The 25,248-nt window shown below is 46.5% G+C and overlaps 1 protein-coding gene across 6 annotated transcripts in view; it reads right to left on the minus strand.

Annotated features, from left to right (window-relative positions):
• The window catches only part of UBR4 (ubiquitin protein ligase E3 component n-recognin 4), a 130,783-nt gene that overhangs the window by 42,935 nt on the left and 62,600 nt on the right, over positions 1–25,248 (minus strand). The window contains exons 49-71 of one of the 6 annotated variants that reach the window (XM_066375240.1): positions 24,898–25,114; positions 24,122–24,154; positions 22,915–22,978; positions 22,357–22,491; positions 21,167–21,341; positions 20,200–20,337; positions 19,236–19,357; positions 18,477–18,588; positions 16,780–16,910; positions 16,486–16,663; positions 15,921–16,025; positions 14,317–14,472; positions 13,042–13,216; positions 9,583–9,679; positions 8,621–8,728; positions 8,059–8,175; positions 6,891–7,100; positions 5,046–5,195; positions 3,441–3,668; positions 2,585–2,663; positions 1,648–1,893; positions 681–849; positions 79–223 (exon numbers count right to left, since the gene is read on the minus strand). In XM_066375240.1, the coding sequence (XP_066231337.1) occupies positions 79–223; positions 681–849; positions 1,648–1,893; positions 2,585–2,663; positions 3,441–3,668; positions 5,046–5,195; positions 6,891–7,100; positions 8,059–8,175; positions 8,621–8,728; positions 9,583–9,679; positions 13,042–13,216; positions 14,317–14,472; positions 15,921–16,025; positions 16,486–16,663; positions 16,780–16,910; positions 18,477–18,588; positions 19,236–19,357; positions 20,200–20,337; positions 21,167–21,341; positions 22,357–22,491; positions 22,915–22,978; positions 24,122–24,154; positions 24,898–25,114 (3,290 nt within the window). Of the gene's footprint in view, positions 1–78; positions 224–680; positions 850–1,647; positions 1,894–2,584; positions 2,664–3,440; positions 3,669–5,045; positions 5,196–6,890; positions 7,101–8,058; positions 8,176–8,620; positions 8,729–9,582; positions 9,680–13,041; positions 13,217–14,316; positions 14,473–15,920; positions 16,026–16,485; positions 16,664–16,779; positions 16,911–18,476; positions 18,589–19,235; positions 19,358–20,199; positions 20,341–21,166; positions 21,342–22,356; positions 22,492–22,914; positions 22,979–24,121; positions 24,155–24,897; positions 25,115–25,248 lie in introns of all 6 variants that reach the window. The other 5 variants (XM_066375243.1, XM_066375239.1, XM_066375242.1 and 2 more) reach the window with 5 other exon arrangements.

The raw sequence follows: 25,248 nt of genomic DNA on the forward strand, positions 1-25,248 counted from the left end.
TTGCTCATAATGTTCTTAACTCAAGGAAATAAAAGGTTAAAATGGAGAGTTACCATTTTGACATAAGTTAACTGTTACCTTCTTCTCTGTTTGTGGTGTTTTCAAAGAGAAATATCCTAATAGGTCCACAAACTGGGCGGCCTTACGACCGTAGGCTGGGAGTTCTGGCCATATGGACCACATCAGATCTAGCAGGAGCTCCTGTTGAGATTTGTTCGAGTTTCTGTAAATAAACGACAGTTCAGAAAACCCTGAGTTTGTTTACCAACAGGACCCAGGTACTTTTTTTGTAGATGTATCTATTTCCCCACAATGATGAGTTTTAAGTTTGAATGGTTTTGCTGCTCTTTTGACAATCGATCCTAACAGATGTAGCACCGTCCTTTCCTGTCTTCACGAGGTGGTCTATTCCATTATCCAATGTTCCTCAATTCTAGTGATTAAGCTCTGTTAGATTAAAGAGTCATTTTACAAACTTCTAAACATAGCCTTCTTAGTGGAAAATATCGTCTCGTGCTTGTGACATCAGTTTAACAGCTAAAAAGCAGATAACTTGATAAAGAAATCTGTAATAGTTAAGAGGACTCTCAGGATGGTATAAATACTGACACTGTGACCATATGTAACGTAAAACATAGTCTCAGAACCGTGCCAATTGTCAAAACAGCCCTGGACCCCACCTGTAGATGTGCAGAGTCAGGCAGTGGGCCTGCCAGCGCACCGAGGAAGAATTGGACTCTAACAGGAAGCAGCGCAGAAACTGGACCAAAGTCTCCTTATCTGCAAACTTGTTCAGCTGGTTCACCAGAGCTGTGCACAGCTGGTCCTCCTGGCTGCCGGAGCTCTCCCCTGCAAGATCAGGGCGAAAAGAACAGGAAGATAAGAGTCCCAGAGCCTATGCTACCATACAGAGAGGAAGGGGATGCTGTCCAAGTCTAGAAGTCTCAACTAAATGGTCATTATTTGAAAACAACTTTCAGTTGCTTCCTGGAGGACAAAAGGTCAACCCCAAATGATATATATAATCATGCCCCCCAAAAGCATAGAATAAAGTGCCTGACCAAACAGTTACATCAGAGGAGAGATTTCCTTTCATGAGTTTGCCATCTAAAACGGTCAATGTTGCCACACACCTGCACAGAGTGCTGAATCATTAACTCAGAGACTGTGGACCCCCTTCCTTACTTTTCCACCCCGTCACCTGTCTCAGGCCTCCAAGAACTATAAAGAGCAGTGACGCAGAATGACACTGGCCTTTCTGATGGTAAGAAGTCGGGTAAAACAGCTCACATTTGTAGAATATTTAACAGTTCACAAGGCGTATTTATAAGCATCATTTGATTTAACACTGACATACTTGCCACAGAGCAAGTGTTATTATTCCACAGAAAAAAAAAAACAACCTAGTAAAAATGTTCAGTATATTATGACCTTTCCTATCACTGTGGCCTGGAATGGGAAGTTACGCTGTTTAAGGTGTCACCTTCACCGTCACTGAAAATGAGACCAAAAGCAGACACTAGAGGGCATCTTGGTTTTAGATCCCCAGTAAGTCAGGTAAGAGCCACTTAAGAAGAGAATCAACCTTGTGCTCCAAGAGACACTAGAACAAATCACCCTGGTCACCAAGATAAGAGAGTGCCTTACCCTCTTTCTCCTTCTCCTTTTCTTCTTTCTTGCTCTTCTTGGCGGATGACTTTGCCTGCGCAGTGGCTTGCCCAGAGCCAGCGGCCACGGGGGCAGTGGAGGAGGAAGCAGCGGAGGCCGCGGCCGAGGCCGCCAGCGCAGCGAGCACTTTGCTGCCACACAGAGCACAGGACAGCAGCTGCAGCAGCACCGGAGACACGCCCTCGTCCACCAGGAAGCTGACTTGCAGGAGGAAGTACAGGACGGCTGCAGGCAGAGGAGACAGTAGCTCAGCTCTAATATGACAACTCAACCTCCATGCAAACGGGAGCAACTCCTCCACATGGTCAGGACCACCCTCTTCCCTCCAGGTCCTTCTCTAAGTCCTCTCTGCTGAGTGCAGCTGAGAAGACTTTATACCCTCAGTGGACGCACCTGACAAGTACCGTAATGACTACCTAGAGATCGGCCCCCGGCCCCCACTTCTTAGAGTAAGTCGCTTCTATAAACTACATATACTCCTCTTCAGCTTTCCTGTCTGTCTGGGGTCAGGTACTCTCCTACCCTGTGCCCCTGGTGAACCACAAATTTTGTCTATTGACCTTTATCACTCTTTTAAGCTTTTACTTGTCTTTGCTAGGCAGAGTTTTGTCTATACAGGCATGTACCACATAATGACGATTTGGTCAATGATGGACTGCATAGATGATGGTGGCATACCACGTGGCGTAAGTGTATATACCATCCACATTTGTGTAATTACATCCTATGAGGTTCGTACACCACCACAATGGCCTAATGACACATTTCTCAGAGCATATTCCCGACATGAAGTGGTTGGCACAAAACTGTATCTTGCTCATGGCTCTAGCATCCAGTTTAGTGCTTGGCATATAGTAGCCTCATTAACAGTTCTTGAAGGACTGAATGGTAACCCACAAGGAGCAGCACTGCTTACAGTCATCTTTGATGCAGAATTTCTGCCAGTTGATGGTTCGCTGGGCAGCAATCTCTGCACAGGCTTTCAGGTGCTCCATCTGAAACAGAAACCAGTCACCAAAATGAGTAATCCCACCAAGCAGCCCAGCTGGTACCACACCTGCCACCTGAAAGGGTCACCATTCTGGCTTTGGATGCAAACTGAACACAGCCTCTGGACAAAGCTGATCCAGTGCCCTGGTGAACCTGGGACCAAGGCCCAAACCCAGGGCCTCTGCTGAGCCCCCTATGTTCCACTCCCCACGAGGTTAAGGCCCTTGGTTTCAGGCATCCTTCAGACCAGTCAATAATGTAGCCGAGATAAGTCATGACTTGGAAAACCACAATCCAGCTTACTTGTTTCTTGCTAAAAGTACAACAGCAAGCACATTAGACTAGAAGTCTTTATTTAATACTGAAGATGTTCATTTTAGATGGTCTTATGCATTACAATTTACTCCCTTAAGTCCAATTTATCTTCAGGCAGTAAGACATCATTTCTTTAGCATTCAAGGACAAAAATCTGAGGTGCTCGAATTTCAGGGTGATCCTGCTCATGATATGAATAAACGACACTGGTTCAAAAAAACCCCAACCCGCCACTCCTCACAATGGAGGAAGCGCAGCCAGGTGGGTGCGGGAATGGGAGGAAAACCTGCCCCTGAGGCCAACTACACAGGGTGTGGCACCAGCCAGGGACCAGGACTCACCCGGATCTCAACCCCGGCCATGACGTCCCCTACATACCAAAAAGCCCCCGACAGCTCCATCTGGATGACCCCCTGCTGAGCCCCATCACGTGCCCTCTCCCCACCCTACGATTCCACCCCTCGTACCAGGCTGATGAGTGTGTCGTACTGCAAGGCAGAGCCCGAGCTGGCTGTCACCACACTCGCCCGGAGGAATATCCCCTGTTCCTCCAACAGCTTCTTGATCCCTCGCACGTGGGAGTCTAAAGTGTGCAGATCGCGGAGCTGGCGGTACTTGTCCTTCGACCCGCAGATGAAGAGCAGGAGTTTGCGGACTTGCCGGCGCACAAAGGGCGTCTGCTGGATCATCAGGTACTGGGCAGGAGAAGCAAGCAGTCAGTGACTCTGGAACTGCATCTCTAACAGCCACGGCTCCCTGGCCTTTAAGGGACTGTTCTTAAAAACTGGTGAGCACAGAACTGCTATTCCTCAAAGCTCTGAGATCTGGCTTCCTTTCATGTCATCAGTTTGGCTCATAAAAATAAACTCAAAAAAATTCTCAAAAAAATCTGGTGAGACACACAAAACAAGCTATTTTCTTGTAACCAAGCTAGTCTCTGGTGAACTTCAGTGTTCCTTACAGGGGCAGGAGAAAGGCATGACAGGAAGACATCAAAGGGAAAAATACCAACATCCCTAATCCCCTTCCTGGAATGCTTAGGAATCTACAGGGAAGCTGGCCTCCACTCTGGCCCGTCCAGAGGAAAAGGTAAGGAAAAAAGTCCGAATCTCTCAGGTAAAAGAGGTGGGGAAAGAGCTACACAACCTGAGATGGTCATTTGGAGTTTCCCTACAGGTGACTCTTGCCCGAGTTAATCTCATGCTCCCTGTGGCTACTGTGCTCGTCTCCTAGCTGGCTCCACACCCACCCACCACACGCGGCTCCGTGGTGTCCAGTCCAGAGTCAGGCTGGCCACACTGCCTCTTGGCGATGGGCTCCCCTTAGGTTCTGCCGACAGGGAGCAGGGACACCGGAAGGCAGGAAGAAAAGGAGGGCTTGCTTCTTCCTGTTTGCCTGCGAGGCTAGCAAGAGCCCTTCACCCTGGCAGCCTCCCTCACTTTGCTATTCAAGGACAAACCAATATGGTGGTTCTGATCATCAGCTTCTTCCAGTACCTCCAGAATCAAGCACAGCGCATTCCATCCTCGGAGCTCCTGAGGGACCCCTCAGATCCACTGGGTTCCCTCTTCACGCACAAGCTGCTGGTAGCTGTGGCCTGCAGTTACTACCTTTGTACCTCAGCATCCCTTTATAATCTTTTTTTCTAGTTCGATGGCCATTTAACCAATTCCCTACATTAAAACAGCTCTGTTAATTTAACCAGCATACTTCCTGTTTTCTGCACAGAGTCAGAAGCATTAAACTCGTCCATTCTCACTGTGTGGGTGGGGAAGTTAAACAGACTCAGAAACTAAAGTGGACGGCGTGCTTTGATGCACTTTGGCCAGTTTCACCATATACGGGGAGGGGCAAAGGTGGGTTTACAGTTGTTTGTATGGAAAATAATACAATAATTCACATAAATAATACAAGAAAAACTCCGTTTCAAATACTCACAACTGCAATCCTACTTTTGTCCCCTGCCCAGGGTGAGCCCTGGGGGAGACACCACGTGAGGATTAGGAGAGGGGCCCCCAACACAGTCACGGCTAATGCCTCCTTTCCTCAGCTGGCACTGCTCCCTCCCTTACCTCCGAGAGAAAGTAAAACCATGAGTGGTCGAAGACAGGAGGTGGGATTCGAGAACTGGTGTCAGCGATCTTCTTGATCTGGTACGGAAGCCTCAGCACCATCTCTGTTAGAAGCTGCGTGTAGGCCTCAAACACATCAGCAGCATGACCCTGGAGAAGAACATTTGTGTAAGAACTGGTTCTGGACAATTTCCATGACACTTAAGAAAAGCCTGGTTTACTGCTCGTTAGGCACACCTTCTACTAGAGTTGGTCAGTGATGCCACCACCAGCTGACAGTTCAGATTACCAACCAAGCCAGGACCCCGGCTCCTGGGCAAGTTCATTCCATGTGAAGGTCACAGTGGAGATAGATCTCACTGGTCTTAAAAGATCTAACATGTCACTCTGTGGTTTAGACACTGAATTGATTATATTCTACTTACATTAAACTTACTTAGAATGGGAAAATACTGAAAAAACAGTAGCAGGGAAAGATTTTGAACTTTTTATGAGAGATATAGTCCATTCCCTAGAACTAAAACTTCTATAACAAGAAAAATTTAAGTCAAGGGGCTAGGATCACTAAACTCAGTCGAGATCCTGGGTTCACACCATACACAGAGGCGGGGAGACAGGGGTAAAGGGAGACATGAGGACAGTGGAGATAGCAGCTATCCTTCAGGCTGTGTGGTCCCCAGGGAGAGTCTGCACAACATGTCCTATATTCAATCACCAGTTCTTTACCGGTCCTGTGCCAAGCACAGGGAGGAAAAACAGGAATAAAATAGTCTTGGCTGACAGTTTGAAGGGGACTCCATATGTGTGCACAGGGAGCTCTGGGAAGCCAGGGAAACGCTGTCTCGATCAGACTTGCTAGCAGGGAAGAGTGTGTTAAGGGAGGTTTTCCCTAGGACCCAGTGCTTGAGCTGCATCTTGAAGAAGAATTAGCTAAATGGAGGAAGGGATGATGAGGGAGAGGAAAAGAACTTCAAAAATGATAGCCTGTACAAAGGCAACGGCCACATGTGGGGGAATGCACAAGTTAGTAGGGCTGAATGCAAGGCTATTGTCAGTGAGGAAACTAGAGAGAAAAGTAGACAGCTGGACCCACAAATAAGTATTTGGCCGAAAAGTAATAACTAACCACCACAGGGTTATTATAAAGAGAAGGACGAAGGACACGATCAGGTTCCTACTCTGTGCCTGTTATACTCCTATACTATTCAAAGCAGCTCTGAGTTGGCAGTAAGAAGCACGGCTAGTCCTGCTCACTGACTCTGAAATGGCAATGGTAATAATGAGCATTTACAGAGCACTGGTACGTGCCAGGCAGCGTGCTTTGCAAACGTCCCCTCATTCCATGCTCACAACGCTATAAAGCAGATGCTCTGTGTATCCTCATTCACTCGGTATAAACTGAGGCTTACGAAGGTTAGATAGGACTTCTGAAAGCCTAATGGCTAGTGAGAACAACTGTTCCTAGCATCTTGTTCCCACACTCACCTAATCAGAAAGCCCATTTTCTCAACTAGCATGTTAAAGGGACTCTAATGACAGCAGGGGGAGTATCTGACATACACATGAGGATGTGACCCATTACTGATACTGTGACCTTGTACCATCTCATCTTTTTCTGAGGAACTTAAAGAGAAAGGATGATGACTGAGTTCATTCACTCCTCAGGTTTATAAGGGCCGGACTCGGGATCCCAGGAGAAGGTTATTTAGTAAATCAGGCTGAGAACAAGGCCCACCCAGGGACGCAGGCCCTCCTGCAGACCCCTGCCCTCCACGCCTTCAGCTCCATCACTGAGTGTGCTTGGGAGGAGTGGCAGCAGCGGCTCCCGGCGGGGAAAGCCCTCACCTTCACATACTGGCGGAGGAAGAACGGGCTCATGTCGGGAGGGGAGGAAGTCGTGTGTGGCTTCAGCAACTGGCTGGCAGCGACAGGCTCCTCGTCACTCTGCTGGCTCTTCCAGTACTCCAGCAGGGACTTGAGCACGTGCAGGCAGTAGTCTACAGCCCCGGAGCTGAGCAGGGCTGCCGCAGTGGCGCTGGAGATGAGGGAGGACGACTGGGAGGGCGAGGGCAAGAATGCTTGTGAACGCTGCTGGGCATTAAATCTGTCCCTTCTCACTGTGTGGGGCGGAGCTGGGTGCTGGGGAGCACACACACTCATGGGGGAATCACTGGTCATGGTGGTGGGTGGGTCAGTCTCTTGAGTTCAAGTTTCCCAACTAGCTCAAACACTTCCCCACCTCTTTTGAATAACGACATGGTAAGAGAATAACCCAAAATCACCAGTTCTCAACTCTAATCTCCCTACACACACATGCCAGAGGATAAGCGGCAAGGCTCAGACAGCCTTTCCACCTGGAGGAGATGGCTTTTCTCTTGTCCTTAGGCAACTAGGAAAGAAGACCATTTTAAGAAGAAGAGAAAACTTTCCTATAGTCACTTTTTAGCAACCCCACCCTCTCGATAGGGGCTCTTCTCATAGAACCGGCTCCCAAAGGAAATGGGGTGAGTGATCACATGAATAAAAAAGGAGAAAAGCTACTGTAAATAAAACCATTAGAGAGCCTTGCAAATCCCAGCAAACCCCACAGCTCATAAGCTCATTAAGATTGGATGCAGTTCAGCCTCCATTTCTACCTTCTCTGCTTTGTGTTAATCTCCTTTCCACCACGTGCACACTGCTTTCTCTCTGCTTTATTACCATACCTTATAGCAACACACAGTGGGGAATCCTCTTAGCTACTACACGCCTTGCAGAACAGGCCCCTGCTTCTCAATAATGAAATTTCCAAACCCTGTAACCCCTCCAATGGAGGGATTTTGACAAAGATCAGAATTTGGAAGGGGTTCTGAAAAAGGTGAAGGCTCTGTTCTGAAGAGGCGACAGCTTAGAACTGAACTCCCCTAGGGCAACAATGGCCTTCCTCTAACAGAGCACTATCACCTCTGCCCTCAGCCCTAATCAGACAAGCCTCCTACCCTTCCTCACACCCATAAGCTCAAAGCAAAGATACCTCACATATGGAAGACTTGGATCCGGACTTGGTCCGGGACATGAAGACACTCAGGAGTCTCATCACGACCAGATGAACCTCATTCAGGGCACTGCGCTCATTCTTCTTGGAGACGTCCTGCAGGCAGAAGCAGAGCCCAGGGCTCAGACTGCTAGGCTCACGGCAACCTCTGAACCAGACTCCCTCCAGTCTATCAGCACTCATTATTCCTCAGATGGAATCAGAAAAAACAAGCTCATGTATCCACACACTACATCTAGATTAGCAAAAGCCTGATACCCTTAGGAGGCCTTATCAAGAGAGAAACAACTAATTCCGTCTTCACCTTGTAGAACTACAGGAGGTCCATGAGGGCAGGGGCTTCACCTTGTTCCCCATTTATACCCAGATCCAAAAGTATGCCTGGCCAGAGTGGGCGCTGAAAACGCTGCTGAATCAACAGAACTGGAGTCCTCGATGATGGTCACCTGAGTCTAGGGGAAGCTCTCTCAGAGAGGAATAAAACACTGAGAACTGGTCTTATCCAGTCCCTATTTTTCACACAGAATGACTCAAATTTTACCTTTTTATCCATGCCCAGTTCAGCAATAAGCTGGGACAGCAGGTTGTCCAGGGCCCCCTTGTCTTTCTCATCTTCTCCATCCAGGTCTGCAGTGAGCATCAGAATGACCTAGAAGTCAACAGAGAGAAAACGTGGAAGCCAATTCCCTACACAACAACTCGGAACACAAGGTGTTGCAGAAGAAATCCCAATCTTCCTGACTTCCCTGTCAATTAAACCAGCAATCCATAAAAAGGTTCTAAATCCCAAGGTATCCAAAGTTTAAGTGTCCAGAGTCAGAAAAGTCAAATTTTGGCCTGACTGGTGGTGACACAGTGACAGAACGTCTATCTGGGATGCTGAGATAACCAGATTCAATACCCCAAGGTTGCTGGCTTGAGCACAAGCTCGCCAGCATGAGTGTGGAGTCGCTGGCTTGAATATGAGATCATCAAAACGATACCATAGTCACTGGCTTGGCTTGAGAACCCCAGGTCAAGGCATGTATGAGAAGCACCAATCAATGAACAACTAAAGTAACACAACTACGAATTGATGCTTCTCATCTCTTTTAAAAAAAAAAAGGCAAGTTTTGGTACATACCACACTTGGCACTATGCTGTGCTAAGAATTAAACAATGTTGCCCAAGAGGAAGGCAACTAGTGGGAGAACAGCTATCACAAGCCAATATTTTAACTAATATTAATGAAGACCAGACTATATAGTCTAAGAATCTCTAGAGCAGACATTTGCTCCTGGTTCTGTCAATAACTAGCTGGATGACTGAACATCTAAAAAAAGTTCTCTAACCCTCGGCCTTTTCATCTATAAAATGAAGGGCTGTGTGACCTGCAGTTCAAAATTGCATTTCGTTGTTATACGGCTTCATACCGAAGGTTTACAGAGCCTCTGGAAGAAAGATGTCAGCATGCTTAAGGACCGTCCAACTACAAAGTGACCCAGCCAGCGAACCGAGGGCTACCTGCATGTACGGGATGGCCCGGACACCGCCGACATTTCGTAACTGGGGCAAGGTCTGCAGTAGTCTCTCCAGCAGCATCAGACGGACCATATGCAGCCTACAAAAAGCCAAGGAAAAAGATGAAATGTGAGAAGTACACAACCACTCACCAGCTGAATACAGTTCTTCCCTGCCACTAAGGTAAAAAAAGGAACCTACTGCTTAGGAACAATCCTAGCATTAAAAAAATATTAACAAATGCCTATTTGTTATACCAACAACATAGGAGAAATCTCACTCTGTTAAAAAGGAACAAACTACTACAAAATACAAGTAATAATGCTGAAAACCTACTATCAGAAAGTTAAAATATTTCTCAAGCAATCGGGTCTTAGCTGTTCTCGGTAACAAAATCAAACCTTTAGTGGTAAGCATTATGGTTTTATCCAGCACATGGCTCTACTCTGCCTCCAGATATTATTTTCTTGGGTTCTTCTATCTATAAATTCTATATTATCCAGTTGCATAGTGTCCCAACTCTTTCATTCTGTGCTTTTCAAGTCCTTAGGAAGGCCAGTCACGGCTCTACCTTTACCTCTCACATCTTATCCATCAATTCCCTAGTGTAAAATTCAATTTCAACACCACCCTTCCCATACCGGACCCGTGAGTACTCAGTTGGCCACTACCAAGCCTTCTCCATCTGCAAACATACAGCTGGGCTTCCATGCTAAGTGTGTGCCCCTGGATCTCTAGTGAATGCACTGATTCAAATGGACCAGTATAAAAATAAATTAATTAGGACCTTGCTACAAGTTGGCTGGCAGTCTCACCTCATACACAGACTTACATGGATTTAAGGGTGCATTTGCTGAATGAATTAATGGATTCACTCTCAGAGTAAATCATTCTTCATTTTATTTTATTGAATGTAAGAAACCATATACCTATGTAGTTAAGTATGATTTTTGTGCATTACATATCCTAGCAGGCAATTACCCAGAATATTTTCAAAATAATAAGTCTGAATGAAAATACAATGTCTTTTTTGAATAGTGATTATCATTCTAAAAAGAACTCGAAGGAATGAACTAAATGTCCCTCACTAACACATAAAGCCACAAACACATTCATGAATAAGCAGGCAAGCTATGTGGGGGCTACACACGAGTAAAAACCAGCCAGGAATGAATGAGGTGCAAGTGAAGCAAGAGGAGGTGACAGCAGCAGGTCAGCACTGTTAGAATAAAATATGACCTCTGAGATGGATTAAAATCTTCAGATTTGGAGAACATGCACATGAGTGAACACACACACACACACACACACACACACACACACACACACACAGGAAAAGTCAACAAGATGAGCAGGGTCTGGACCTGGGCCAAGATCACACCAGATCAGTAGCTTTTCAAACTCTTAGTACTCTGGACCTTAATAAAATAATTAAACATTACGAGAAATTACCATTTCCTTTTCTTGTGACTTAAAGTAAAAAGTCAGTTATTATCTTCTTTAAAATAAGTCACCTAATTGTTTAACTTATTCTTGGAAAATAATTAACTAAAAACCACTTTAGAGTCTTCCATTACTAATATGGATGGCTAGGTTACCTAAATTGACCCTCCTGCAAAAAAAATCTAAAAATCCTAAAAAGATATAACATCATTTTAGAAACAATGATGAATCTCAAAATATTTCGAAGGACTGAAATCACAAAGTATGTTCCCCAACCATAGTAAATTAAACTATAAATTAGTATCAGAAAAAGAATTAGAAAATCCCCAAATATTTGGAGATTTAGCAACATGTTTCTAAATATTCCCTGGGCCCAAATACCAAAATATAACAGAATTTAGAAAACATTTGCCTGAACAGCAATGAAAATACAAAATAGTGAAATATATGGGCTCAGGCAGAAACAATGTGCAAAGGAAATTTTAGAGAGAAATATATAGCTTCAAATATGTATTTAAAAAGAAAGGTTTTAAGTTAATGATTTAAGTGTTCATCTTATCAAGCTAGAATAAAAGGACAGAAAATTAAACCACACAAAAGTAAGGTATTAAAAAAAGTAAGCCAAAAAAGAAAATGATAAGAAGTGGAAACAAAACAGAAAGCAGACTTATAACAGAGAAAAGAAAACCCAAAGCTAAAGGTTGGTTCTTTACAAATAAAACTGACAACCCCTTGGCAAGACCATGTTATCTGAACTCATGAAACCTAGATCAATGTGATTAACCAAGAAATCAAATTAAGAGAGAGAAACAAAAGATTAAGTAGACAACCCCTTAACATTAAGTTAAAAAACAAATTCCATCTAACTAGGGCAGTCACACTGGGGCAGATCCTCTCTAGATGTCCAGAGTGTGAGAGGCTGTGGTGGGCACAACAGGGGGCTCTCGGATGCCTGGCTGCTTCAATGCCCTCTTTGTCAGATTAAAGTCAATCAGTTCAAAATGCTGACTCATTTCTGCACTAATGTGATCACTGGGGCCTCAACCAATTTAACAAACACTATATCACAAGTGAATTCTTAGGTTTTTCTTCCTGTTTCTCTAGTGATCTCCTGGTTACCAATATGGTCACTTCACCAACCCAATACAAACAACACCAGAGTGCCTGAGGAAGATGGATTAGAATTTTTACATTAGTTTCAATTTGCCAAGTGCTTCCCGACTGGTCTTCTTGTAGGTAGAAACATGTATTAGCTCTATTACTTCTCCATTAACTTATGAACATGCTGCACAAGCAGCTGTTTATAGTGTAGCTTCAATAACTATCACTGTAGAGCCTATAACAATGCCATTTATAAAGACGATGCTACAAAGTGAGTTTATGGAGTTTATTTGAGTGGGGAGGACACATGTTTTTTATGACAACCACTTCTCAGTCACCAAGGGCTAGAGCAGGGGTCGGGAACCTTTTTGATTGAGAGAGCCATGAACACCACATATTTTAAAATGTAATTCCATGAGAGCCATACAATGACCCGTGTACTTTAGGCATTATCCAATAAAAATTTGGTGTTGTCTCGGAGGACAGCTGTGATTGGCTCCAGGCACCCGCAACCATGAACGTGAGTGGTAGGAAATGAATTGATTGTAATACATGAGAATGTTTTATATTTTTAACGTTATTATTATTTTTTATTAAAGATTTGTCTGCGAGCCAGATGCAACCATCAAAAGAGCCACATCTGGCTCGCGAGCCATAGGTTCCCGACCCCTGGGCTAGAAATGGAAGCCTTAAGGGGAAAACTTTCTATTCTCTCACAATTGATTTGATGCAATTCTAATCAGGATATAGAAGACAGGTCTGGAACACTTGCAAAGACTTTAAACTGTTTTCTGAGTTTATTATCTTCGTATTTCAAAGGCCATATACTGTTATCACCTACTCCACCTCGTGCAATGGATCCTCATCCTGTTGCTAAAATACCCTCCCACAGGAAAGCAGAAATGAGTGGGTCCTGACCTGTTGCTGGTGTGGACGTCTCCTTCGCCTTCGCCTTCGCCTTCCCCCTCAGAGCCATCTCCTTCCTGGTGTCCGGTGGTGGTGCTGATGGCACCAGTGCTAGAGCTGACACTTCCTGGTCCGGCCGGGTGCCCCTCTGCTGTGGCATCACCGTAAGCACTGCTCCGGCCAGATACTGCAGGGAAACGGTTTAAAAGCACAAATCAAATTCCCAAGGCATGATGTAACCCAATGCATGCTGAAGTCAACAACAGTTAGAAGATGACTGGTAGCTTAGGAAACTTCTTTTTCTGTGTGAAGCTAAGTCAGGATGGAATTCACAATTTGGACCCCAGAGCCCTATGCTAAACGGCTCTCAGGGCAGCCTCATCCTCTATGGGACATAATTATCTACCCACAAGAACAACCTTGCCTGACCAGGTGGTGGCGCAGTGGAGAGAGCGTCGGACTGGGATGCAGAGGACCCAGGTTCGAGACCCCGAGGTCACCAGCTTGAGCGCGGGCTCATCTGGTTTGAGCAAAAGCCCACCAGCTTGAACCCAAGGTTGCTGGCTCCAGCAAGGAGTTACTCAGTCTGCTGAAGGCCCGTGGTCAAGGCACATATGAGAAAGCAATCAATGAACAACTAAAGTGTTGCAACACGCAATGAAAAACTAATGATTGATGCTTCTCATCTCTCTCCATTCCTGTCTGTCTGTCCCTGTCTATCCCTCTCTCTAACTCACTGTCTGTCTCTGTAAAAAATAAATAAATAAAAAAAGAACAACATTAATCTCAGCTACTAACAGATTTCCCTTTCAATTCTAGAGGACATGTACTGATTTGGGAATCTCGAGATTATCAGCTCCATAAAAAATTTTCATATTCACAGACTGATTTATAAGATCAAACCCACATGGCTTTGGGGTGCTTCCTCAATCTGGAGCCCCACCCTATCAACTAGTATACCGTGAAGATGACCTCCTATGTTAATTAATATCAAATCATTAACAATGACCACTCAAAACATTTTCCCCTGACAAAAGGAGCAACATCCAGTATGATGGATTTCAAGGTCATGCCATAATTGTTTTAAATTTGGTGTTAGGTAGATCACTGCCTTCTTCCACTAACAGACAATACAAAGTTGCCCATAAAATATTTCAACATTAACCTCACTGAGCTTAAGCTATTACTACTGAACACTTGAACCTGGTGAGATCAAATGAATTCCACGAGGCTTCCAGAAAGTCCCCACCCTCTGCCCAAGGAGATCAGGACCCCAAGCCACATTACCACTGTGCTCGCCAGCCACCGAGTCCACTGCGCTTCCCCCGCTCTCTGAGCCCACACTACCGCCGTGGTCAGCAGGCGAGGTCCGGAGAGTGGAACCATCCGTCGCAGCAGTACTGCCCTCGTCGTCGGAGGCTGGGGCTAAGAGAGTAACGAGAGCTGTTACAGGTAAAAACCCCGCCTTGGGGCGAGAGCATCAACCACACGGTGCAGAGGGCACAACACAGTCTCCCTCTCCTGTCGTCAAAGGAAAAGGAAAGATCTGCTCTGCTGGTTAATACCTAACAGGAACACATACTGTACACAGTGCGCTGTGAACAGTACAAACCCAGTTCACCGGGCATTTCCTTTGCTGTTTGTTACAGGGCAAGAACGGTGCAGAGATTCAGTAAGAATCGGTGACACATACAATTTTCTGACTAAGATGCTTCATAGTCACCACTGTATAGGTGTACTGACCTGCTGAGATTGGAAAGTAGCCATTCCCATTCAAAGCACAGAACTCTGACTTTTAAGGAGATTTGTTTCAGAATCAGTTAATTCGTGCTTAGTTAGGAAATCACTTATGTGGGTTCTTGAATCAACCCTGTTTTTCTTTGAATCAGGTGGTCCAGAGGGGAGCTCACTGAGAAATTTCACCCCTTCTAGTCATCCTCATCAGATACTAATAATGAAGCAAGGAAATTCCCCAGAGACAGCCACAGCATCCAGGATCAGGGCTGAGCTGAGACAGGAGGAAAATGCCGGACGAGGGACACAAGGGAGGGAAGCCAAGACAGCCACAGAGCACCAAGGCGCAGCATGACCGGCGCAGCACAACAGCGACCTCCAAGCTGGAAATGACAGCGACTAACGGGCAAAGGAAAGCAGCAGCTGAGAAGGGCCAGCCAATTCTCCCTTTCTTCCCTATCCAGGGGGACACTCCCAACAGGAAAATAAAAAAGAAACAAATACAGGGAAGCATCCGTCTGCAAAACTCCATGTCAACCCGTAAATTACTCGGGCTGCGTTTCCAGCAGCTTGTTCAGACGTTCCATCCTCTTCTATCTTGGTCCAACTCTCTACTCAGGAAAATATTTTTTGTCAAGTTAGGAAAGAGATGGAAAATGAAGACAAAATGAGATCTGAGGATTTCCTATGCATCTGAATTGTGCACGAAATCCCGGCCTCCCTCGCTCACAGATGCCTGGTGCTCAGCCACACTGACCCTGCAGCCAGCTCGGCTTCTTGCAGCTTCACTTTTATTTGCAAGACAAGGGGCATAATCTCTACTTCTTGTCTTTCTTTGAACGCTAAGATATCAGAGCTGATGAGGAACCTGAAAGCTGTCATTTAAGCCCGGAAGCTGACCGACCCTACAAGCTGCTCTCTCGGCCTCTCCTTGGGGAACTAGCTGAAGCCAGGCAGCATGCAAAGGGCATGGAGCGAAGCCGTGAGTGCCTGGCCGAGCGGCGCCAGCGGGCCTTCCATGGCCAGGCACCCGAAGCCAGGGTGGAAGCTGAGGTCCGGAATGGCTTGTCAAAGCAGCTGCCTGTTCCGTTCTCACAGCACTGGAGATGAGGCCCAAGGCCCTGTGGCCTGAGCCGGCTCCTGCTGTGGACAGTTACCTGATGCTGTGGTGTCAGAGAGGGTTCCTGCGTCCAGAGAGGAAGAGCTGGGCGCCTGCCCGGACAGCCCCAGGCTCTGCAGGCCCAGGGCACTGCTGCTGCTGCCTGGGAAACAAGTGCAGAATGAGCCACAGCCGCCCCAGACCCTCCGCGGTGCTGCTCTGGCCACCTGCTGCCCTCGGGAAGCTAAGCTCACCTGCTGGCCTAGAGGAAGCTAACCAATAGCTGGTGTGGTCCAAACACCACGTTTGCTTACTGGCAGGGTAGAAGGCTATAAGCAAACCTGTGTCCTTCGCTCAGGTAGGACACAGGGTAAAGGAATCTAACAGATTTGGGAGGGAATAATCCACATGACCAAACTGACAAAAACTATGAGATTGGCTTCCAGACTGAAAATGCCACCATAATCCTTCTTACTCTCCACCTGTATCTCTGAACAGCTCTCACCCAGATAGACCTCTCCCCAAACCTGAGGACAAGCTAAGTCAGTTGCACATCAGTGACTGCCACACCCTCCTTCCTGTGCAAGGCCGGTGGCCGCTGTACCCCTGGCACTGCCTTCTACCTTGCTGGTCCTGCTGCAGGCTCAGGGCAATGGCGAGTTCAACCATGGTCTCGTCATCGGCATCTGGTGGGATGTCCAGCATGGGGGGGAAGCCTTCTGCGCCCGCCAGCAGGGCCTCGAGGGGAGAGGGGTTGCCATTGTTAACGTTCTCAGCTGTCTCCAGGACCATTGACTCAGACTGCAAAGAGAAAGCTGTGTCGGTGTCCTGTGGTAAGAGGCAGCTTTTGAAGTCCACTGAGTAAGAGCCAGAGGATAGTAAGAGGCCCGTCATCCCATTTCTGGCTCCAGACTCACCACCATCTCAAAATCTCCATGGTCCACCTCACTCTGCTCCTGGCTTTCCTGCCGGATGTGACCACCATTCGGGATCCCTGATGACTGCATTTTCTCATCCGCGTCATCATCGTCATCGTCATCCTTGTCTCCTGAGTCACAGAAACCCCAGTCACCTGAAGGTATGTGAAGGTCTTTCCTTCCTCAGCATGTGGTGTGAGGAGTCATGGAGCAAACAAACCCAGATAAGCTACGAGCTGGCACCTGTGCCTCAGAGGGAGACTCCAGAGTGCTACGCCCAGCCTGTCCTCGTGCTTCCTGGACCTGGCCGGGTCCAGGAAGACAGGGCTAGCAGTGACACTTTTGTCCCCCTTATAGCCAATAAAGGCGAAAAACCTTGTATAAAAGGGAATTCCATAAAGCAGAGAAATCTACGATCAACTGGCCTATGAGCCCCCACCAACTCTCAGGACACCTTGGACAAGATAAGGAAAATAAATACTATAATAATATCTGTTATCTGTCATGGCAGCCTGGAGTGTTATTTTACTACTGTTCCCAAAACAAGTGGGTTGGTGAGATTTTCACACTACATAGCACTATGAGAAGAACTAGGACGGAAATATGCAATCACTGAGTGCACGTCCTGCCGGGCCAGCCCCTGGGCGAAGGGGAGAGCCGTCTAAGAAGGGAGAGGCCAGACTCAACTATCAGAAGAAGATGGGGACCTGAAAGCATGTGAGTGTGGCCGGAACTGGAAACAGAAACTACCTACACTCCAGCTTCTCACCAAAGATGCACAAACTGTTGCCTAACTTGTCAAAAGTGAAGATAAATGATATTCAGAGAAGACTGAAGGTCATAAAGCTATACGCATTCCTCTGGACCTGCACTTGGCACACAGGAGCCCAGCCACATGTGGCCCCTGAGTAGTTCAACTGGGACTAGTCCCAGTGGAGATATGATATCAGCATATACTACACACTAGTTTAATACTGTATAAAAAATACTTTAAGGATGAAAAATATTTCCCCAATAATTTATATTTACACTTTAAAATATTGTTACATACTAATTAGTAAATTTCAACATACTCCTTTATACTCTTTATAATGAGGCTAACAGAAAATTTTAAATTATGTATGTGACATTCATTGGAAACCAAGTATCCAGAGAGTTATATAATATAATGCTAATATTTAGATCCTTAGATAATTGCTTTTACTAAAATGTTACATGTTATATATACCCTTGACTTGTGTCCAAGTGTATCCTGAGGGAAATCTCCTGAAATTTGCTGTCAAAGATGCAGGTAAGACCACTGAGGATACCACCCCTTAGGCAACAAAATGGAGCCTTAATGTAGACCTTTTATACCAGGAAGTCTATTTTCCTGAAAAATTATTTTCGCTGTGGCTCTTACAAAGCTTTCAGCCAAATATAACACCTTAACTTAACCATATAGGACCACAATGTAAACTTTTTTGTATCCTTGGCTTGATTTTACTATTGTACCTTCATTTTCCCAGGGTGTTGATTTTCTTTATGTCTATTCTAGTTACTATATGCATTTTTATATGCCAATCTTAACTTCCTTGTGGAATAACAGAGGGTAAAAACAATAGATATATAAACAAAAGCCTCCAGGGCCTTGGGCAGCATGTCCTTCTTTCCCCTTCCCACCACCCACGGGAGCCCAAACTGAGACCTCACATTACCCATTGGGGTGTTGCTTCGCGGAGACGAGGGCAACGTCACATGTCTCCGCTTGTTCCTGGGCCTCAGGACTCGAATTAGAGCTTGTTTACAAGAGAAGCTCACAGCAGGATCCTGAGGTTGAAAGGAAACCGTCATACTTGGGTTTACATTATTCATAAACTGTCTACAAAACACTTTCCTCTTGGTCGATCATTCACATGCGTGTGGAACACCTGCCTACTATCACTGGCAAGCCTGCTGACAGAGTTCAGCAGTTAATCTCGTTTCCTGACCTGGCTTAGGTGAGACCCACTCATTCCATTCTTGTACCTCAGTTCCAGGGAACAGACTGGAGGGTCATTTGCTCCCACAGTCGCTCTGGCTCTCTACAGATGGGTTCTGGCTTTTTGTCAGATGATCAGGCTCATCTGAGCTCAGTGCTAAAACAGTACGTACTTCAAACACTCAGCTTCTGTAACAGTCACTAGAGACAGATCTTGATGATGGTCATCCATGTAGTCACTTTAATTACTACTTACTTAGTACTAACTAACCAGCAATAACCAGGATACTCCCTGGGGATTCAGCACTAAGCACGACAAAGTCGATCACCTCTTCAAACCCTTTTCCTCCATGGAATAAGTAAAATCTTAAAGCTTTTATTGCTATTCAAAACTCTTAATTTCCATGATCTCCTTTAAGCCTGTTTTATTTCTTAACCAAATTATAAAAATTCCTTCCAGACATTCCCAGCTATGTGGGGCTACAATAATACGTACAGGACACAGCAGCATCTGCATGTAGATCTTGGACGCTGTGTTGATACAGTCCAGCTCACACGTACAGTAGCCATGGATAATGTCTACCAGGGCATTGACAGTAGCTTCAATATGAGTTAAGCCTAAAGGGGAGGGAGATAAATGCAATGGAACAACTTCTAACTACTTGAGACTCTGAGACAAAAGTACAAGTTCTTATCCCCACATAAAGGTCAAGCTAACAAAAATATAATAAGCATACACATTATTGAATTTGTTTTATTAATAGTCTCCTAATCTCCCAAACTATCCTCAAAAGCCTATCCAGACCTCCTGCTTCACAGAAACAAGTAGCTGTGTTCTCTTTGGAATGTCAAAACAGGGCAGAGAAGTGTGAAGGGGTGAGCAGGTCCTGAATGTGCCCAACTAACCCCAAATTTGAGGTGATGATAACCATGCCCCTAACATCCCTTTTAGGTTCAGTGTCCATGCTACCTCCAAGCACAGCTGAGCACCAGGGGCCGATCTACCTTTCCAGATTGCTATTCAGATCCTGACTCTTCCATCCAAACTCAGGACGGTGTGAGAAGACAGACATCAAAGGCAGGGGCAGCTTAGAAGTAACAATTCTCAAGGCTCCTACTTAATTCTTACCTTTTGAACTGGTTTTGAATCAAGTTTTCAAAGACATTTTTAAATGTGACCAAGGAGAGAGAGAGAGAGAGAGGCGCGCGCACACACACACACACACACTTCTATGTGAAATGTTCAGTCAAACATGAAGAGACACAAGAAACCAACCCCCCTCGCTGCCATCCATCAGGATCATGCACCCCTTCTCACAGACTTCTAGTGCCTGACTATTAATTCTGGAAGAAAAGGAGGATGAAGACTAGAGGCTAGGGGTTCAAGCTGTTCAAAGGCAGAACTTGCCTCAGGCTTCGCTACCTACCCATATTCAAGAGCCCCTCCCAGCACACAGTACCTGGCAGGCAGGCAGGCGCCAAGAAAGCGTTCTTGGGTTTGGACGCGTGGAGCTTCCAGAAGTGGTTCACCAGCTGGGTGATGAAACTACAGCAGTCGCCTTCCAGCTGTTTCTGAGGCTCTTTCCCCTCCTCCACTCCTTCTAAGAAGGAGAAAAAATTATTAACAACGGTAAATCAGAGATGGAATTTAATTTGTTTTAAGGTTAACTCAGGTCAAGGAAGCTTGCCTGGGGAGGGAGTTTCAAGTGGGGCCCCAATCAATAAGCCAACTATCCCTAGATTCCAGCAGGCACATCTAGGAAAAAAACAGTCTGGGAAAGGAACAGCACAGAAAACATCGTGTGTTAGAGAAAGGAGAAGGGGAGCAGTCAGGATCTTTACAGCAGATTCCGAGATCTCAGGTCCGGCTGTTCAGCTTCTAACAACTGGGGGAACATCTGAGGCTTTCTAGAATGATTCCTGGATTACAGTATTAGAAGGAGGAGTAAGACAGTGACACATATGGGTACATGTAAATAACAGAATAGTGAAGGCATCAACACACTACATTTGATAAAGGTGAAACAAGTTTGGTACCCAGGCAAAATGAGGAGAGGAGGAAACCGAATCGAGCACTAAGAAAGGCCACCACACATATTAAAAAGACACTGGCAAAAGAGCATTAGGAAAGCAAAAGATTTGAGTGCATTACTTTAAAGCAAGTGGGGTCCTAACTTAACTTTACCCTGAAGATCCTAAGAGGTAATTAGTGGTACACTGATGTCCAGAGCACTAAATAAACCCAAGGATAATCTAAGGCATAAGCACTGGAAAGACTATTTACTTAAAATGGCACAATCTTAATGTAACAACCTGCCACAATGTAAATGACAAGAGAGTGAAGTCTCTGGCTTGAAGTCAAGATAAAAGGGTGCAGAAGGCGTATTAAGCAGATTTCAGGACCACAGCCACACAGGCCAAGTTCACCTGTTTCCATCTGGGGCAGCTTTGACTCCGTAAAGTGGACAAGGTTGTTAGGGCGCATGATAGCAATGGAGCGAGCTGTGATCACCAGCCTCTGGAAGACCTCGGGGTCCAAGTCCTTGCCTTCCTTGCTGGATGTGTTGAGACACTGCACAGCTTTGCTGAGCAGGGCCTGGTCCTGTAACAGAAGGATCACAGAAGATAAACCACAGGAAGGGCTGGGTACCAAAGCAAAAGGGAGAGCAGAGCTGGCAGGTCATCAGGACAGCTGCCTCCTCTTGCCTCCTCAGGTTCATTACCACCAGCTAACTGGAACAAATCTTCAAAGTTACACTTCCCAATCCATAAAATATTAAAGGCACTAAGAAAATCAGCAACACAGCAAGATGGGAAAATTTGAAACCACCCACTTCTCCAGAACTGCAACATCCCAGATCTCTTTCCAACAGTGAAAGTCATTCTTTCGCAAGTTCACATCACCCAAAGACTGTGTTTCCAAAACTGCCTTTTCCTGAGCGGCTCAGCAGGTTAGGCTCGCATTTCTCAGCTCTCTGGGCTGCAGGCACAGGAGCTAACCAAGACTGCTGACCTCTTCCCCATATATCTGAACTGCCGTCTTCTCCATCCACGGAAATTAGCCTAACTTGCCACCTTTGGCCCTACTTGCTTGTTTAGGTGAGACCCTCTCTCTCAGATTTTCCCTGTCTCTCTCCAACAGCCATTCGACAATGACCTCACAAGCAAGCACACCTAATAAGGGTGGTGGTGAGACCCTCTCTCTCAGATTTTCCCTCTCTCCAACAGCCATTCGACAATGACCTCACAAGCAAGCACACCTAATAAGGGTGGTCCCACAGCCAGCCGGAGGAGGGAAATCACCTGAATGAGTCCTCGCCCCCCACTTCTAGTGAGAAGACACTCCCACTCACATGTCCCTCCCTTCTTAAATACTGTTGATCCTACTACAGTGATAGAAAACACAGATGCAAACCAGTAGCCATGGTTGGCTTGTCCTCAGTTTGCAGGGCTATCCGTGAACTTCTCAGGAGACGTTTCAGACGGTGCGTGTCTCTCGATGCTATCCTTCCCACCTCCCGCACTGCGCCCTTATGTACAGAAAGCCAACTTACTTGGTTCCCTGTCGGCACCCCTGCCCTGCACCTGCACAGACGGCACCCTGACGGAACGGTTACCTTGTGGCTGTGGTAGGCCGAGCGGCTGGTGTGCAGGCTGGCCAGGAGGCTCTTGGACTGCTGCTGGACGCTGGCGGGTGCTGGCAGGGACAGCAGCAAAGTGGCCAGCTCCTGAGCTGCATTTTTGTTTCTCTCCTGATATGAAAGACAGCAGGGTTATCACTAACCCCTGCCGAATCCATGCCACATGCTCTGCCTATGCCCTGCCCTCCCCCAGTCTCCTTCTAGGCCACCAGGGCAAGGATAATCGCCACAGACTGCAAAAAGCCCGACAGAGAACTTCAGAAATTATAATCTTCCCACAATATATGTGCAGAAATTGAGCCCAAGCTCATGACTCCCAGAACAGGGTTCTTCTACCAACACTCATCCTACTCTATGAAACACTCCCACTATGGGTCCCCTAAAAGTAGAACAGAAGGTCTGAAGCTAAAGACTTCTCTACAAATCAAAATTAAGCTATGAACGTTCCTTAACTGCAAGGCCTGGGGCCTCTGACAACTCCACTGGTTTCCTGCTCTCCAGAAAGCTCCCATGTACTTTGAAAAAGTAACTTGCCTTTTCGATGATTGGACCAACAGCAAAGGAGCTTTCCAGGGCTTCTAAAGAACTCACAACCAGCCTAGGGAAACAGAGAAGCTGGCTTGAGTACAGCAACCCTTCTCTCCGCCTTGTGCCTTAGCCTCTGCAAACTATAGTCGTGAGGACCTTGGGGACAGCTATTAAATGCCAAGTACAAAATCAAAGCACAAGAAGACCTGCCACAGGCACCATGCATATCGCTTCCTGTGTTACAGGCTGGCAGAAATCTGGTGCCTGCTTGGAGATCAAACCGAGGCCACATTCGTAATCCGTGACTCAAAGACAGGGCTTTCTTCCTCAAAGAGGATCAAAATGCTCCTCCCGCTGCCTGTGGCAGGGATCACTGAGACGGGCTTAACAGTCTGGATGCAATGGAATCCACAGCTCAGGTGCCCACAGGTCATAGGCAAAGGGAAACATACACAAGGGGAAAGGTTAAAGCTATCTCCCTATACTGGTAAGGTTAGCGTATATTTTACTCACATCTCCTAGAAAATGCATGAAGGCACTTCCTATGAGTCCCTAAGTATGGGGAAGAGAATAAACTATATTTTTAGAAGCATGCCAATTGCCAACATTTAAAAGATACTACAAAGCCCCTTTAGAAACCTGAGAAATTTCTCTTAGGAAAGGACCAGGAAACCCAACTATGGGAGGGCACCGAGTAACATGCTCCCCAGGGCGGACTCCTGTGAGTCTGACGTGGCACAGTGAATGACCAACACTGACGGCTGGCATGGACAGAGCGGGGAAGGGCTGAGAGGCGGACGGAGAGAAAGGTCAAGGGGTAGAGAGAGGCAATAAAGAGCTAGGGAGGAGGGACCAGAGGCACAAAATGAAATCGGACGAAATAAGCTCCCCGGTTGCTTTTCAGATGGTAGGATCCTCCGTTCTCCCACCACCCCAGCCGTCCTTCTCATCCTCCGTGGAGAGGGTGCAGAGAGGAAGGGGGCAAGAAGGAGAAAGCTAACAAGTTGGGAGCGGCCAACACCAGGTGCACGCACGTACAACCCTCCGCATTCTCCACTTTGACGCGGACAGCTCTGTAGCCATGCAACGACCAGAACAGAAAGAAGCAGGACTCTTCCACAGAAGCAGAACCAACGCAAAGCCACACCATTGGGTTACACTGCTCTCTGACACACACTCACTCGTGCAGAGAAGAGAAAGAGGGCATACTAACCGGTCCAGCTTGGTTAGGGACTCAGTTTCAGAACTTGGGGGAGAAGCAAAGAAAAAAAAAAGGGAAAAAAATGTGAAGCTCAGAGAAACCTGGAAACACATCCTAAGCAAACAATATAAGAATAGGGTAGGGGAAAAGAGAGAGAGAGCAAGGGAGAGGGGAGAGAGAGAGAGAGAGAGAGAGAGAGAGAGAGAGAGAAAGAGGTAGAGGAGGCTGCTGGTGGGCGGCAGTGATTCCAAGCCAGGCTACTCTTATGATTTACAATGTAAGAAACTCAACATCTTACATCATGAGTTCTTCATCTGCCATGGCATACCAGTAACTACCTAGCACAAAGAAGCCACACATAGTGCTGAAGAAGGCCACTGGAGGGAGCCTATGAGGCTCTGACTCCCTGCAGATGGCAGCCAGCCTCTTGCAGCAGTGTTATTACCACATAAGTTTGCTGCTGCAAAGAAAGATGAAAAAATGATGAAATAAGAATGAAATGGAAGATTTTTCCCCATAATTTCAGCAAGACTGGATCCTCATCTATAAACTGGCTTAAGCATCTTAGTGGCCTCTGGCTACTCCAAAGGGTACCTGAGCACCAAGAAGGCGCACCAGCCCCGGCAGAGGCTGGAGTCTCATGGCCTTCAGAACACGTTCGGGTCTGCCCGCACAGAGAAGGCAGTGAGTGTCGGGGAGCTGGGTGGAAACCTGAAAATACAGGCTGGGTGTGGGGTATTAACTGAGACTGACTGACTCTCAGGACACAAGCTCTGCAGGGAGTGTACCTCTCCAGGACAGTCCCACTGGTCACCGTGGGGGCGGCTGCGTCGCTCTCCCCGGTGCCATTGCTCTGGTTCAGGTTCGAAGGACAGATGTTGCTGACGGAGGCCGACGGGAATTCTTCTGGGGGCTCGTCTGGCCAGCCAAACTGCTCCTTGGTCTTACCATAAATCTTCACAGCATCAATCATGGTGACACCTGCGGGGTCCACTGAGGCCCCAACTGAAACAAGCCAGAGAAGCCATTAAGCACATTCTCTAAAGGGCTAATGCCACCACTGCCTCCAAAGCAAAGACCAGACTAAAGGTGAACAAAGAAGCAAATCACATGCATGTTACAGTTACAGAAGAGCCGCA

Source organism: Saccopteryx leptura, chromosome 3 (genome assembly GCF_036850995.1).
Source record: "Saccopteryx leptura isolate mSacLep1 chromosome 3, mSacLep1_pri_phased_curated, whole genome shotgun sequence".
In the NCBI taxonomy this organism is placed as follows: Eukaryota; Metazoa; Chordata; class Mammalia; order Chiroptera; family Emballonuridae; genus Saccopteryx; species Saccopteryx leptura.